This window comes from Lissotriton helveticus, chromosome 9 (genome assembly GCF_964261635.1).
Source record: "Lissotriton helveticus chromosome 9, aLisHel1.1, whole genome shotgun sequence".
NCBI classification, from domain to species: Eukaryota; Metazoa; Chordata; class Amphibia; order Caudata; family Salamandridae; genus Lissotriton; species Lissotriton helveticus.
The window spans coordinates 354,354,808-354,369,698 of NC_136070.1; the positions used below are offsets into that span (position 1 = coordinate 354,354,808).

A 14,891-nucleotide genomic window follows, 5' to 3' on the forward strand; every position below is an offset into this window, starting at 1 on the left:
TATGCCGCGTTGTGTTTTGGTATATCATGCTGCCATGTGTCTTGCTTGACGATTCTTAGATTTTGGTATTGAATATTAAGTGACGCCATACTATATGATGTGTTGTCCTGCGATGTGCTATTTTATGTTGTTTTTGCTCTACTATTTAAGTTGCATGTTTTGTTGTGTTGTGTTTTTCCATGCTATGCAGTACAATGAAGAGTTGTGCGTTGCTGTGTGCTATTCTATGTCATGGTAAATGTTAAGCTTTGATGTTTTGTTATGTCGTGTTATGTATATAATGTTAGCCTCCTATTCTGTGCTACAGTGTCATGCTATGCCATATGTTATACTATGGTATGTTACTCAATGCTGTGGAATCCTTTGAGTTGTGCAATATTAGTGTACGTTATTTCAGGCGGGGTTGTCCTTTGAACTATACGTTATGATGTTATCACATACTGTGTTATGCTTTGAACTGTACCGTGTTATGCGATCGTATTGTATGTGTTGTTATACTTTCCTCTGGAGCATGTTATGCTATGAAATCACATGCGGCTTTATGCTGTGCACTATACCCTAAATGCTATTTTATTGTACGCGGTTATGCTTTGCTATGTACTGTGTTATGTTACCTTGTGTTACTGCATGCAGCGTTATGGTTTCTAAGATACCATCTGATACTATGCTTTGTGATTTTATTTCATGTGTTATTTATAAGCAGCAAACCCCCAATGGAAAGTTCAAGCACTTTATATTCGTGGGACTTGGTGCAAAGCGCAAAACAGGAGATTGGAAGATCCTGGCTGGTAGTGCCCCGATGCGCTTGGAGATTTAAGAGTAATAGACTAAGACCTTTTATAATGCCCTCGCACCAGCAGCAAGGTCCACGCGCGCCCTGGGCTGAGGGATGTTTGTTTCTGAGCAGGAGCAGTACCACAAGCCAGAGACCCCCAGAACTCTGGCTCAGTGGGAGGACGCAGCTCAATTAGCATTTCACACGCTTGCCCTGGCCCTCCCCTGCCTTCCTCGCGGCGGGCATGCCCTCCCCCGGCCAGCCCGGCCCGGCCCCGGCCCGTTGGCAGGGTGACAGTACTCGAGTGTGCAAACTTGTGCCATTGTCCCCGGACCGGGGGGGAGCCATGGCGACCCCCGCGCTAATATGACACGGGAAAATGTTTGCTGATGGCCGCTCTATGGGCTTTGTCCGCGCCCTTTTCTCCCTCGCGACGGCCCGATCCAAGTCTCCGGCTGTTTGACTACAAACGCAGGAGGGCTGCCCGGCTCTGCGCCTTTGTGCGCGGCGTTTGAATGGGTAATTCTGCCTTTGTGCGGCTCAATCGAGGGGGCACGCACAAAGACAAGATTCTTCAGCGCCCAGGACTCCTTCCCATGGATATGTGCACATCTCTTCAGAGATGGGTCCCGGCCCTACCTTTCCTGACATCACCCCCCTCCGTCGCCCCCAAGGGAAGAGAACCCCTGATCAAGAGCAGTTAAAAATCCAGACTGGCCTGTTCCCCAAAAGCGGCATTGTCCGGTGCCACTGAACCATGCCCGCTGCCAGCCCCCAGACAGCTTTCCCTTATTTTAAGAGAGAAAGGGGGCTCTCCCCTTTCTCTGCTCATCAGCATATCATGTTGTATCGTATGGGGGCAAAGATGCCAAGGGGAGTGCGGAGGGGGGGTCTCATGGGAGGGATGCTACAGAATGGTGGAGAAATAGCAAAGAAATTATGGTATTTATTGGCGGCCTTTTTTGTGGGGTGTCCATGGAGACAATTTGTGACTGGGAAGAATGTGCAGAACAAGAAGCCTAATGCCTGATTGGGACGCTTTTGTGTTGACAAAGTGGCCTCTGATTGGTCTGGGGAGCCCCCCTAGCTCCAAGTCGTTGATATGCACTCAGGCCCCTCAAGTGCGCGCCAGCTTCCTCCACAGTCGCAGTTCCTCGGCCTTTAGAGAGCTTCGCCGGGTATTACCTGCCTAACGAGATTAGCCCCTCGAACTGTGTATTAATGTATTTTCCTCAAAGGCCAGTACAGTAAAAGCTCCGCCCCACGTCAGATAAGCTTTGCCTTTGACAGGAGAGCACGTGCCGACCGCATGCTATCTGTGCCCGTGCTCGAGGGCCTCGAAAAGCAACCACTTCTGCAGCAGGTCACACTTTTAAGAGGCAAGTATAGAAGTCATTGCCACAGAGCTTTCTTGACACTTATCCTTGTGTTTTAATGCGTTTTTTACCTAGTCCTTGCTGTATTTTTTTTTTTTAAATGCTGCTTTTTATGTATTGTGCGGTCCACTAACCCAAAACATGTCAATAATTCGTTCACAGATCTGTTCCTGGTACGGCACTGGACTTTGTGTTTTACTTGGACTAAAACATTTTTTTTCGGATTTATGTGTATTGGGTAACCTGGAACCACTCACGGCTCAGGAGATGAAGACCATTTGAAGCAATGGCAAACTGGGTGGTTGTTTTGTGACATACATTGGGTCCTTACAAACTTTCTGAGGGCTTGGAAACTTTCGTTTCCGAAAAATCTTTATCTTTACCTTGTAAGACTTTGTGGACTTCAAAATTCATTTTCTGCTACATGGAAATATCACGGAAGAGCCGCGTCTGAAATGGCAGCAGATAGCGAGGTGAAAACATTGCTGAATTTCGTGAACCTGGCGTCGAGTGACATCAAAGCGGCCCTTGACAAGTCTGCCCCCTGCCGGCGCTCAGTGGACCACCGGAAGTACCTGCAGAAGCAGCTTAAAAGGTTTTCACAGAAGTATTCCAGGATACCAAGGTGCCACCCCAGCAAGAGCTTCGACCCCCCTGGCAGGAGGGGGCTGGAGGACCGTATCCGAGGGCTTCCCCTGGAGAGCCCAGGCAGGGGACCCAAAGACCGTGCAGGGGGCACTGCCGAGCCTGGCCTCCCCCGGGATGGCATCCAAAAGCCGACCGCCACTGAGAGGCCGGACCAGGTGCCCATGAGGAAGAGACAGCTGCCTGCCTCTTTCTGGGAGGAGCCCAGGCCTGTGCCGGGCTTCCTGGCGGCCAGCTTCCCCTCAGGACTTGAATCCCCCCGAGAGCCCATGGCGCTGCCCTCCGCGTGCAAGAGGAGGAAGCGGTGCACAGGTGCTGCTGTGGCCCGGGCCTTAGAAGAGGAGAGTCCCGCAGCTCCTTTCATGGGCAGCGTCTGCGGCTGCTGCCCGTTTCAGTACCACGGACAGGGACTCTTTGTCGGACCCCACGCCTTCCCCGCTCTCGCCCTGTGGAGGAAGCACGCGCCGTCACCTCTGGACATGGAGCACTTGAGCAAAGAGGCTCTAGAAGGGCACAGACTCTACCGACCCGTGGTCTTCAAACCCATTCCCACCAAACCTGCCATCCCCCCTCCTGCCTTCAACATGTTTGGGTACATTTAGCTCTTCGGTTGGTCTTCCCTACACGGAGAGAAAGGACGCATGCAGCAGATCTTTCAATCTGTTTACCTTCCTAGGAGGGCGAGTCCAGTGTCGAAAGGGCGATCCCAGTGACGTCAATGGGAGAGAACCAAGTTCACCTTGGTCTGGGAGCCTGATTCGAGGTGTCGTGGGAGGGCGAGCGCACTGATAGCCGTAGAAGCGAATCATGTATGAGAGGTGATTCCATCAAGTCCAATGGTAGTCGTTCATGTCTAGGAGAATGACCCCCTTGAAACCAGAGCGGCCGAACCACTTTTAGGGGGGGGGGGGGGGGGGGGGAGCACATTTAAGTGAGTGAGTGGAGATCATGCCCGGAAGGGTGTGTTTCATTGATAGCAGTGCGGTTAAACCTAGTTTGGCAGAGTGATCTAATTGAATTAAGTGGGAGTGCAGCATATATAAGAGGGTTGTCACGTTGAAGTCCTTGGGAATGGCTCATGTTTGGGTGGGTGATCCCATTGAAGTTAACCTGGGTGATCCATATTTGGCAGGGGAACGCTGTGGAAGCTTCTAGAAGTGAATGGTTTTTTGGCAGGATGATCCTATAGTTGTCAATACGAGTGAGCTATGTTTGATAGGGTGGGTTAACTCATGGAAGCCAGTGGTGATGCCACCCCATTTGGGAGGGTGGTCCAACTGAAATAAATAGAAGCGAACAATGTACGCGAGGATGCTTAGCTTAAAGTCTAAAGACTCATGTTTGGGAGGGGGATCCATCTCGAGCCACAAGGTTGGGAAATACCATTGACGGCAATGTGGGTGATGCATGTTTGGGGAGGCGATACCAATAAAGTTATTCAAGTCAAGGTGATCCTATTCAAGTCGACGGAAGTAGACCATGTTTGTAATGGGGGTTCCTTTGAAGCCAATGCAAGTGAACCAGTTTTGGTGTGTGACCCCACCTAAGAGAAAATGGGTGACACTGGTTTGTGTGGGTTCCCCATCTAGCAATCAGTAGAGGTGATTTTTTTCGGGAGGCTGATTAATTTGTTGAGAGTGGGGCGAACCAAGTTTGGAAGGGGATGGTTTACTAGGATGGCAAGACCACATTTAAAATGTATGCAGGCCGAAAGTATTTTTAAGAGAGCGAAACCATTAAAAGGCAGTGAGTTGAGGGCTGGTGCATGTCTGTGTCATATAGCTGGGAGATTCTGCCTAAAATCTTTGTTTCTGACCCCCGGCCGCCCATACCCCCCCCCCCCCTCCCACCGGAGGGCAGTTGCCTGTGGATCAAGGTGAAAATTAAAGAAGAATGCACTTTTTAAAGACATTTGGTCTCTCCGAGAGCACCTGCCCTTCTCGGGATGCACATTCGGATACAGGAACGACATTTATGTGTCAGAGAATGTGAATGCCAAGAACATCACAGGAGTTAGAATTCATAGGCTGGTACATACGTCCTCATGACTCATGAGCAGTGCCTGTTTATGGAGCCATTCGGCTATCACGGGGGGCTGCTAGATGGTTTACATTGTGGCATGAGTTGAAATAAATGTGATTGTTTTGTTCTTGCCGTCTCTATTTTTTGTCTATTTATGCAGGGAGGAAACGGGCATAGCGTCAATTGATGCAGCAGGTGCAGTTGTACCGGGGCCCGGTGGCTTGAGGGACCCATCAAACACTGATTATTGCTGTATTACACCCCGACCAGCAACTCATTGCCTTCTGTGCCCTAGGGGACATGACTCACTGGACACGCCACTGATAGAAAAGGATACCAGTCGTCACAGTTCTCACAACTTCGATTACACTTTTTGACGTCCCTCCCCTATCTTTATATATTTACTTGACCCTGGGGATGAATCGCTCACAATTGCAACAGATTAGGTACAGAAACCAATTAGAGGAAACGTGATGTGCCGAGTGTCATACCATGAGTGAAGTGGGGACGCTGGGATTAGGTCTCCTGGCTACAACGCTCTCACGTTAACCTATAATTCACCGTCTTGGTGAAGAAGTTCTCAAGATCACCATTATAAACTAAGTCGCTCAGCTGGTTACGCTTACTGCAGCCTGTGGACACAAAAACAAACGTTTCACTGGGTTTTGTGGAGGGTGGTACAACTGCAGACCTTGTAACGTGTCTGTCAAAGGTGGCAGGTAAAAGGGCAGGCTGGATAGGACTAGCTACCCTTTCTGTTGTCATGTACTGTAAAAAGTTTATATGAAACACATCTTGGATCGGTTTGGGACTAGTTTCTTTGATGTTATTTTTTTGTGCTGCTATGTTTAGTTTTGTATCACGTCGTGCTCTGCTTTTTATCATTTACTTTGCTGTATATTGTTGTGTTTCCCTTAGTTATGCTTTGTTGTGTGATGCCATGTTGTGCTATGGTATTTAGAACATCGGACTTTTGATAAATCAATTGATTTTGGCTAGAGGTCCCATAATGGCCAGTATAGACCTTCCGCTCCAACATGCTGGTGTTTCACCTTCTCTTTCCCCTTGTCTAATTTAGAACAGGGATTTTCCAAAGTCGGTCCTGGAGGGCCGGATCCATGCCAGCTTTTTGCCATTTCCCAATTTAAATAAAAGTAGTTATCTTAAAAATCCAGCAAGGATCCAGCCCTCCAGGACCGACTTTGGAGATCTCTGATTTAGAACATTGTAACCTTAGTGACTGAATATCCTAACAGAAATATTGCCCTTCGCCTAAGCATGTACGTTATTAAGGACGTTCGCGGTAAGTACCAGGACCCTGGACAGAGAACCACAGAGTTTGAAGCAATGGGTTTTAGTGCTATAATATTTTGCTCTGCCTCAGGGGTCACTGAGAGTGACAAGAGAGCGGGTTAATCAAAGCTCGAATGAGAAAGCTAGATTTGCATTTGCAAAGGCAACCATATGCAAAATAGAAGACTCTGTGATTGCAAACCCCACAGTTTCAATGAACTCAAAGTTCTGGGACTCACAATGTCCCTTGATATTTGCAAATAAATGGGGTCAGTAAAGGGACACCCCTTTCCTTACCATTTGCACGGGTATCTATGAATGTTGCTTGGATACCAGTACCAGAAGAAGGGGCTTGTTCATTAAAAAGTGGAACCTGTCTGTGAATAACAGCTTCATCATTGTAATGTGGGCTTCATCAGCACACTGTAGTCGAAGATGCCCCCCCCATTTATATATATATATATATTTTTATTTTGATTGAAATCCCTGTCCCTAAAAAGACATGCCGATCAGCTTGCTGATTTTGAGCAGAGCAGACACAGAAAGGAGCACTGAGGGGCTCTGGATGAGGGAAGTGCAGGAATCGCAGCAAAAAAATCTTGGCAAACGTCGAATTTATCTGGTTTGGTGAACACATCGAGACCAATTGAGAATTTGAAGGGAAATCAGCACTACTTTATGAAGATGTTCCATGAGGATGTTCCATGGTTCGCATCTAACACAGCCAACAGGTCGAGGAGGACTAGGAGTGCACACCAATGTAGAGATAACTAATTGTACAACATCATCAGTGATTTAGACCTAGGTCATCTGTGTTCCCTGGTACTCTGATTGTTCTAGCTGCAGAAGTTTGTTGACATCCTGTACATTTTGCATTTGGGCAGTGACAACATTTTCAGTGATCCTGCAGTAAAGGGCAAGGCAGGTGGTCCTGGAAGAGTCCTAGTGATCAGTGGGGACAAGATAAGTTTCTTCACTGGTGGTTTGATTCAAGCTAGTTTGAGTCAGGCAGGAGGATACCGATGAGCAGCTTACGCCATCACGTACAGAGTTTTGTGCAGGCACTCGCGATGCAAGATAATGCAAAGATAGTCAATTTACCTACCACCTCAAAGGCTCGATTACGCTATGCTAAATTAATTTGCATTGCACACTGGCAAATTAAGGTCTTAGTTTGCAAAGAGATGTCAATATAGGGTGAAAGGGTGGTTCATCTCTTTTGACCACCTTGTAGAGGGGCAGGAATAATGAAGCAGAACTTCTTAGATGGTGGATGTGTTGAAGTCAGGTGCCGGAGGCTAGGTGAAATGGAGACCCAAGCTTTGACTTTGTCGATCTTTGGTAAGAAATATTTCTTGGGTCATAAGCATCAGTAGATGTTGGAGAAGTAACAAAGACGACAATGGTTTTCCCTTGAAAGACTCTTTTAAAATAGCTCACTTGGATAGGTGGAAGCTTTTTAATTGTGTCCATGATGTGGCCTTTTTGGCTTCCTTGCTTTCAAGTTTGTAGTGCCACTGGGTGGTTTTGTAGTCAGGAGCATTATAAACCATTTCTGAGTTCTCATTCTCCTCTTTCAAATCATTTAGGTCGCAGATCTGTTTTTTAAGGAAGATATGACGTTCATGGATTCTGGTGTAACCAAATCCCAGAGAGTTTAATAGTTAGAAACTTGGGGGCATATTACCAACGTTAAGCGATATTTATCGCTAACGATGCTTAGCAACTAATTTTTTAACGCTAAGCATCGTCAGAAATTATCGCAGATATACCTTGCTATTATCAAGGTTTATCGCAAATGCGATAAAAAACGGCCGCAATGCATGAATATCGATGAAAAGTCAGCGATATTCATGCATTACCGAGCTAATGCTCTTAACCATGTTATCCACCTCCCATTGGATAACATGGCTAAGAACTGCTCAGGGCAGGTGTTAGTTTTTGGAGATATTCGCGCTTAGCGCAAATATCTCCAAAAGTTGGTAATAGGAGATAGCGATGTTAGCGACTGTTTCCAGTCGCTAACATCTTGGCACGCCCACTTTGCATATCATTAGTGATAAATATCACTGACATGCAAAGTGGGGCCCAAGATGGTCGCTATATCCTACTAGCTGTCGCTAACTGGTGTTAGCGACAGCTAGGTAATAGGGAGATAATTTTATCTCCGCTTTCTTGGCTTTTAAAGCCAAAAAAGCGGAGATAAACCCCCTTGATAATATGCCCCATGGTTATTTAAAGTACCATTGAGTTGGATAACAACAAAAATCTGCTATTTCAACAAGGTACCCGTTAAGACCCACAGGCAGAAGGAGTGCTGACCAGTGAGATCAGGGCCTGCGGGCAGGAGGAAAGTTGACCACTGAGATCAGGGCCTGCGGGCTGGGGCAGAGATGACCAATGAGATCAGGTATTGTGAGTGCAGTTTCAGTGCAGGATTCCAGGCATACCAGAGCAGTGAGTGTGCAGCGTCTCTCCTGATACAAACTAGCTTTCTTGTACTATAGGGCATGGGTCTGGGGGCGGATCCTGCCCGCACACTGGCACCACTAGGGGGAACACACTGACATACACATGGCTTACCTGTATGTGCCAATGTTGATAGTGACATTTCCACAACTAATTGTGGGAATGTGTATCCACACTCTATGGGCCATACATTTGATGAAAGTTGGAGTATGGGGTCTTCTATGCAGGGGACCTTTTGTTATTGATGATGTTAATAGTGATGTGATATGTGATGCCGCCAGTGATGTCATTGATGATGTATTTGTGCCTGTACTCAAAGATTTGGACGATCGGTGCACAGCCTTAAAGTTAGTTAAATTTACGATAAAGGTATTAGGATTGAATAGGTGCTCCTGAGGTATCGTCTTCCACCCAAAGACAAGTAGAATTAAATGTAAGAAAGTGCTATCAATTAGAAACTGAAGGCATCCCTCGGGGCACACTGGTGTGTGGTGAAATCCTCCTCTATTGAACAAAAAAAGATTTACACTTGTGGTGTTTCACATGAAGTAATCAAGTTTTATTTTGTATTTTCCTCTTATTCATTAGTTCATTTTTGTCTGTATTTCCATTATGGTCAATAAAGTTTTCATTGACGAGCATTATTTAATCCAGCTCCAATGCATTTCGGGCGACCGCCCTTCATCGGGGAGCATCTACAAAAAACGACATATAGTGGGAAATATATCATAACGCATCTATGCTGCCAAATGTCATGATACAACTGTGGCTAAGACATACTGGGTAGAACAGTGATTAAGCTAGAAAATGATCGTTGTGAACGTCGAGCTGAAAAGTGTAGTTATCGAGTGAGAAAGTGAATTAAGGTCGTTGTTTCATGCTTTTACAAGTGTCGGGTGAGTGTGAGTAAAAATGACCAGGGTTGTGCATCTCAGTTAGCGGTGCTCAAATAAAGACTTACACGGTGGTTTAAAGTATGTCAAGACGGAGTGCTGTTAATGACAAACTCGGGTGAAAATAAATAAAGTGAAATGGAACATAACAAAAAACAATCACGGCGCTTTGCATGCTGCAGTGCGTAGTAGGAACGCTTATGCTTACTTGCAGAGTTTGTCAATGCGATGTGGCATACGTTCTGCTGTTTAGAGTGGTGCAACATACACTCGTTGTAGTTTGAACGGATATGTAGATGCTTCCCGATGAAGGGCAGTTGCCAGAAATGCATTGGAGCTGGATTAAATAATGCTCGTCAATGAAAACTTTATTGACAATAATGAAAATACAGACAAAAATGAACTAATGAATAAGAGGAAAATAAAACTTGATTACTTCATGTGAAACACCACAAGTGTAAATCTGTTTTTGTTCAATAGAGGAGGATTTCACCACACACCAGTGTGCCCCGAGGGATGCCATCAGTATTTGTGCCTGTAACAGTGGATTGAGAGATGTGAGCCGTGATTGTGCAACTGATCACATCACACACATTTCAGGGGGTTTTAGGTGTTAGATCATAATCATACCGTCCCTTCTACAGATGTTTTTGGGAGAATGTGCAAGTTTATTTTAAAATAACACTCTATTTTGTCTTCTGAAAGAACCAATGCTTGCCTTTAGTGATGATTTGTGTGTTTGTTATGCAACACTTTGACTCCTCCCCACAGTATTCATTAAAATGGCTCTCGGCCACACCCTGTACACAGTCCCTCTGTCCGTAGTGCCAGCTGTTAACATACTTGTGCCGTGCACCCTGAGCACTGGATACAATACGGTTTGGGCCTATGCTCTGCTTCCCATCTCCCTGACCTCAATGGTTACCAATACTACATATCTTTTTTTAAATTTTATTTTGTAGTGTGCACTAGTCTACATTTTCAAATATGGCACACAGAGGTGCAAAACAGTGGTTGCAGAAAGTTAATGAGTACAAATATTTAAAGTGCTTTAAAGGAACGTGGCAGTCAGTGTGATACTGGGACCTCATTCTAAGATCCGTAAGGACCAAGCCGACTTCTGCATTTTCTATTAGTTTTTTTAGGATATTCTGTGCCCTTTTGTGGTGTCCTTTAATGCACTGCAGTCTGGTTGTGTTCTCTCCATGCCACTACATAGCATCCACAATTTTGTTATAAAACACAAAATTGACATAGCAGTTTGTGGATCACTGCTAATCTCAATGCATTAGTTTATATTTTACTATTAAACTTATGTTCAACTTACATTAGTTTATATTTTGTGAGTATATATATTATAGCCTTATTTATTGAGACACTCTTGCGATTAGAACAATTTTTTAGTGGTCTACATTTCTCAGGATCGGTGGAGTTTGGACTTTATTTACAGTCAATAAACCTCGTGTTAATGTTCTGCTTTAAAACACGTGACAGCATTTACCATTCCAACCAGTTTAGAATGATTTGTTTTGCTGTAGAAAAGTCATACTAAAATGACCATCACACATGTGCACACACTCAGTGGCCATCTTGGAATGACTTTACTCAAGGCAAAAATAAAAACATTCAAAGATGGCCTCAGTGCATACACACCAATTCAGCACAGTGGCCATCTATGAGTTACGTTTCTAAAACCAATCAAACCTGCTTCATATTATGGCATAAAAGGCTGTATGAAATGCTAAGCCGATTTTATAGAACCTTGAATTCCCTCTTATCCTTTTCCAAATTGAATGTGGTCTGGTGGGTTCACTGACTATTACTGCAGACGCACGCTGCAGGGATCCGTGTTTGACTTCATGGTCACAGTTTTGAATCCTTGAGGGTCGGCTCAGCCTTTTATCCTTCTGAGGTCAACAAAATGAGAGCCATTATGTTGAGTGACAATAATCATCAGTATTCAGCCCCAAGATACCCTTCTGGGTGAACATGCTCTTTACAAAAACATCAGTCTGTTTTCCTAGACGTGATTGCAGGCACAAACACAGACCCACTATGAACACAAACATAAACAAATCATTAACTTCCTGTGGTCGTTTTTCAGCAGTCCATGCTTTCTAGATTACATTTGTGTGACATGGGCAGGCATTGACAAATTTATAAATGTTTTAGGTATCTAGACAGCTTTTAGCTGTGTGTTGTCCAAAGACCTCATGTGAGCCTTACCAGAACTTGCACTGGGGTTTTGGCCGGCATATGGGGAGAGGAGGTGGCCTAAGGCTAGGGCGGTCCACCTCGAATCTGGGAAACTGGGTTCAAGTCTTGGCAATGACGCTGAGCATCCTGTGATTCTGGGCAAATCACTTAAGCTCCCTGTGCCTAACAAAAATAAATGTGTTTTCATGTAATGCAACTGGTGCTATGTAAAGCACTCTGATACCCAATTTCGGTCAAGGTCGCGCTATATAAAACTCTGTGACAGAAAGACATTTTGGTTGGATCTTTTGCCTCTCGTATTGGCTTGTTCCTTATTCAAAGTTTATTTCTCTCTTATGCGGTGCTTGTCCCTCCCCAGGTCCTTAGCTTGTTTCCATCTTTTTTGCTGGATGATTTCTATCCTTCGAGTGCTCACATTCCGGGATTTTTTTTCTTTTACTTTCAGCACTAAATGTGAGTGAATGTCCTTTCTTGCTCTTTCTTTCATGCGCTGTGTGCTCTGTGTTGCTCCCTCCCTCGTCCATTGCTTTCCCACCCCATCCTTCCCTGTTTTTTTTTTATTCCTCCCACCTAAAGTACCTTCATTGGTCCCCCACTACTGCCTTCACCCCTCACCGGCACTGACCTTTCCCTCAAGTGACAGTCCATTGCTTCCACACCCCCAGTTGCATTTATTACATTTTTTGGAGGCCAAAGAAACTACCGTTTGCTACACCTTTTATGTTTTTTTATTTACCTTTGCAGGATTAGCGCCCGTCATCACAGTATAGTAAATAAATAAAGAAACAAAACAGTGGCTGCTTCATGCTCTATATGAAGGTATGCGTGATGAAGCATACTTGTACATATGTAACCATGGTGGGCTGCTGTAGCATCATGACTTGTACACTTGCATGGGTCAAGATACATACCACGGAACATATGTACACACAAGTCATTGCCCGTATTAATTTTTTTTCGTATGCTGCAGCATTGGGCCAAAAGCATTTGTTTGCATTGGCAAAAACATTGGCAATGGCAGTAGCCTAGGTCCAAAAAGGGAGGCCAATTGGCTTTGCCTATGCATGTTATCTGGAAATGTCTGCAACCTAAAAGGCAATAAGAGTAGGTATCTAACTTTTCTTGGTCTGGCAATAGCTAAGAACATTTTTCTTCAAAGAAACGTTAAAAAATAGTATACCTAGATCCACGCATACACGAGCTTTCAGTCAGCCCTCTTCATCCACTGGTCAGTTGCATTGTCATTCACATTTAGTTTCCGCCCACCAAAGCATTCAGCATGGATCAGTGAGCCAGCCCACTTCAGTCATTTGCTGTCTTCACTGTGATTGATGGCATTTTGCTCGGACACATGTGCCTATCCACATGCAGGCCACTTCAATGGGTAGACGGTGGAACCAGTCTCTCCTTTCAGTCATCCGGTGTGGCAGGTTGTGACAGGCAAGGTTTTTCGCCCAATCTTTGAATGCTTTGCCCTCCCGGCTTTCAGTGCTATTGCTCTCACGCTTCTGGCCCTTGCTCTGCCTCACCATTCCTGTGGGGCCAGCAGAATATGTGCTGCTCTGCACTGGAATGATATTTGACGTGCACGCCGGAGCCTTGAGCCATGCTACCTGTAGGTGCATCACTACTGCAGGAAGTGACCTCTCAAGTTTCTATACTGTGGATTCATTAGTGTCACAATTTGTTTAAGCATTGTAGGACATTGTGAAATCCCCACCCACATTTTTCAGGGGTGCAGGGTTGCACGCAAATGGTCATTGTGTGTGTGTGTGCATGGGCAGCCCGAGGTGTGCTTCGTGGGCTCTATCACTGATTGACGTCTTTCTTATTTGGCGCATGCGTAATGCCAGTTAAGACTGAAAGTTGAGGTAAATACAATAAAATAATAAATGCGAACTGGGCCATCCTCTATGCCTGCGCCGAATAGGCAATTGTCTCGTTGAAAGGCAAGGTTTCAGAATAAACATGATGTTTGAGAGTCGTAAACGCCGTTTGACAGGCAGAATATTTACTCTGAAATCTTACCTTTCAACAAGACAAGACCAGCTGTTGTTAACTGTCTGAAAAGACAAGGGGGCATATTAGTAAGAAGCTCGTTAAAATTATTGCCGTTTTAGCTGCAGGAAACTGCCGCTAAAACGGCGATAACGGGCTTGGTAATATGCGTTCTAGAATTCCAATAGAAGCCCAGGTTAGATGTCCTGCACATCTAACCTGGCCTTCTATTGGAATTCTATAACGCATATTAGCAAGTTCATTATCGCCATTATAGCGGCAGTTTCCTGTGCTAAAACGGCGATGATTTTAGCGAGCTTCTTGCTAATATGCCCCATGATTTTTTGTCATTTATCGTTGATGTTAACAATGCTTTCAAGGGTGTCACAAGGGAGTGTGCATTTCAGTCTAACCATCACTTTGAGAATCTTAACCCCCTCCCCCCGCTCTTGATATCTGCCAATAATTTTATGATGATGATTGTCTTGGGGTCACACAGTCCGGGTCTCTGCACGTTTCGTCGAAAACGTGCCGTTCTGGGAAGCCACCATGAATTAATAAATGCCTGATTCAGGCAAAGTATGTTAATTTTTTTTAATTAATTGCACAATGAAATGTAATGTGTGACTAATACTGGGGGCGATCTGCGCGAATACAACTGAAGGCGTGCTCCATGCGTTTAGACATGGCTGCAAACTCCCCAAACTATGGGGGGTCGGCGGGGGGAGAGTTAAAAGCACTTCAAACAGTAAGGGCGTGGCCAGACTCAGAATCCATTCAAAATGATGTGTGGAAACCCCTTTGCTGTTATAGTAGGTTGACTTGTATAGAGAGATAGTGCTCTGAACAAAATGTGTATTTTTAGCCAGTGAATTTTCACTTGGCTTACTATACTTTACATGGGGTTTCTCTGACGGAATTTGAGCAAAATTAATGAAAAATGCTAACATTTATTATAGGTTTGGTCAGTAGATCTAACAGTATTGGAAATTTTAGGTTCTAGTTTCAAGGGCAGTCAAAGGAAAATACTGCATTCTAAAACACACTGCACGAGCTGCATTCGTCTCAATCCATGAGGACTCCAAAACAAAATATACAATATATTAGGGCATCCTCAACCAAAGAGACGTTATTAAAATTGACAGAAAGTGGTGCAGTTTAAGAACATTTGTATATTGTTCTCTCCATAATACACTTGCAAGC

At 44.9% G+C, this 14,891-nt stretch overlaps 1 protein-coding gene across 1 annotated transcript; it reads left to right on the forward strand.

Moving 5' to 3' along the window:
• Positions 1-2,328: 2,328 nt before the first annotated feature.
• Positions 2,329-3,704, forward strand: FAM181A (family with sequence similarity 181 member A). Its single transcript, XM_078662061.1, has one exon. The coding sequence runs from the start codon at positions 2,607-2,609 to the stop codon at positions 3,396-3,398; it is 792 nt and encodes a 263-aa protein (XP_078518187.1). The 5' UTR covers positions 2,329-2,606; the 3' UTR covers positions 3,399-3,704.
• The last annotated feature ends 11,187 nt before the right edge of the window (positions 3,705-14,891 follow it).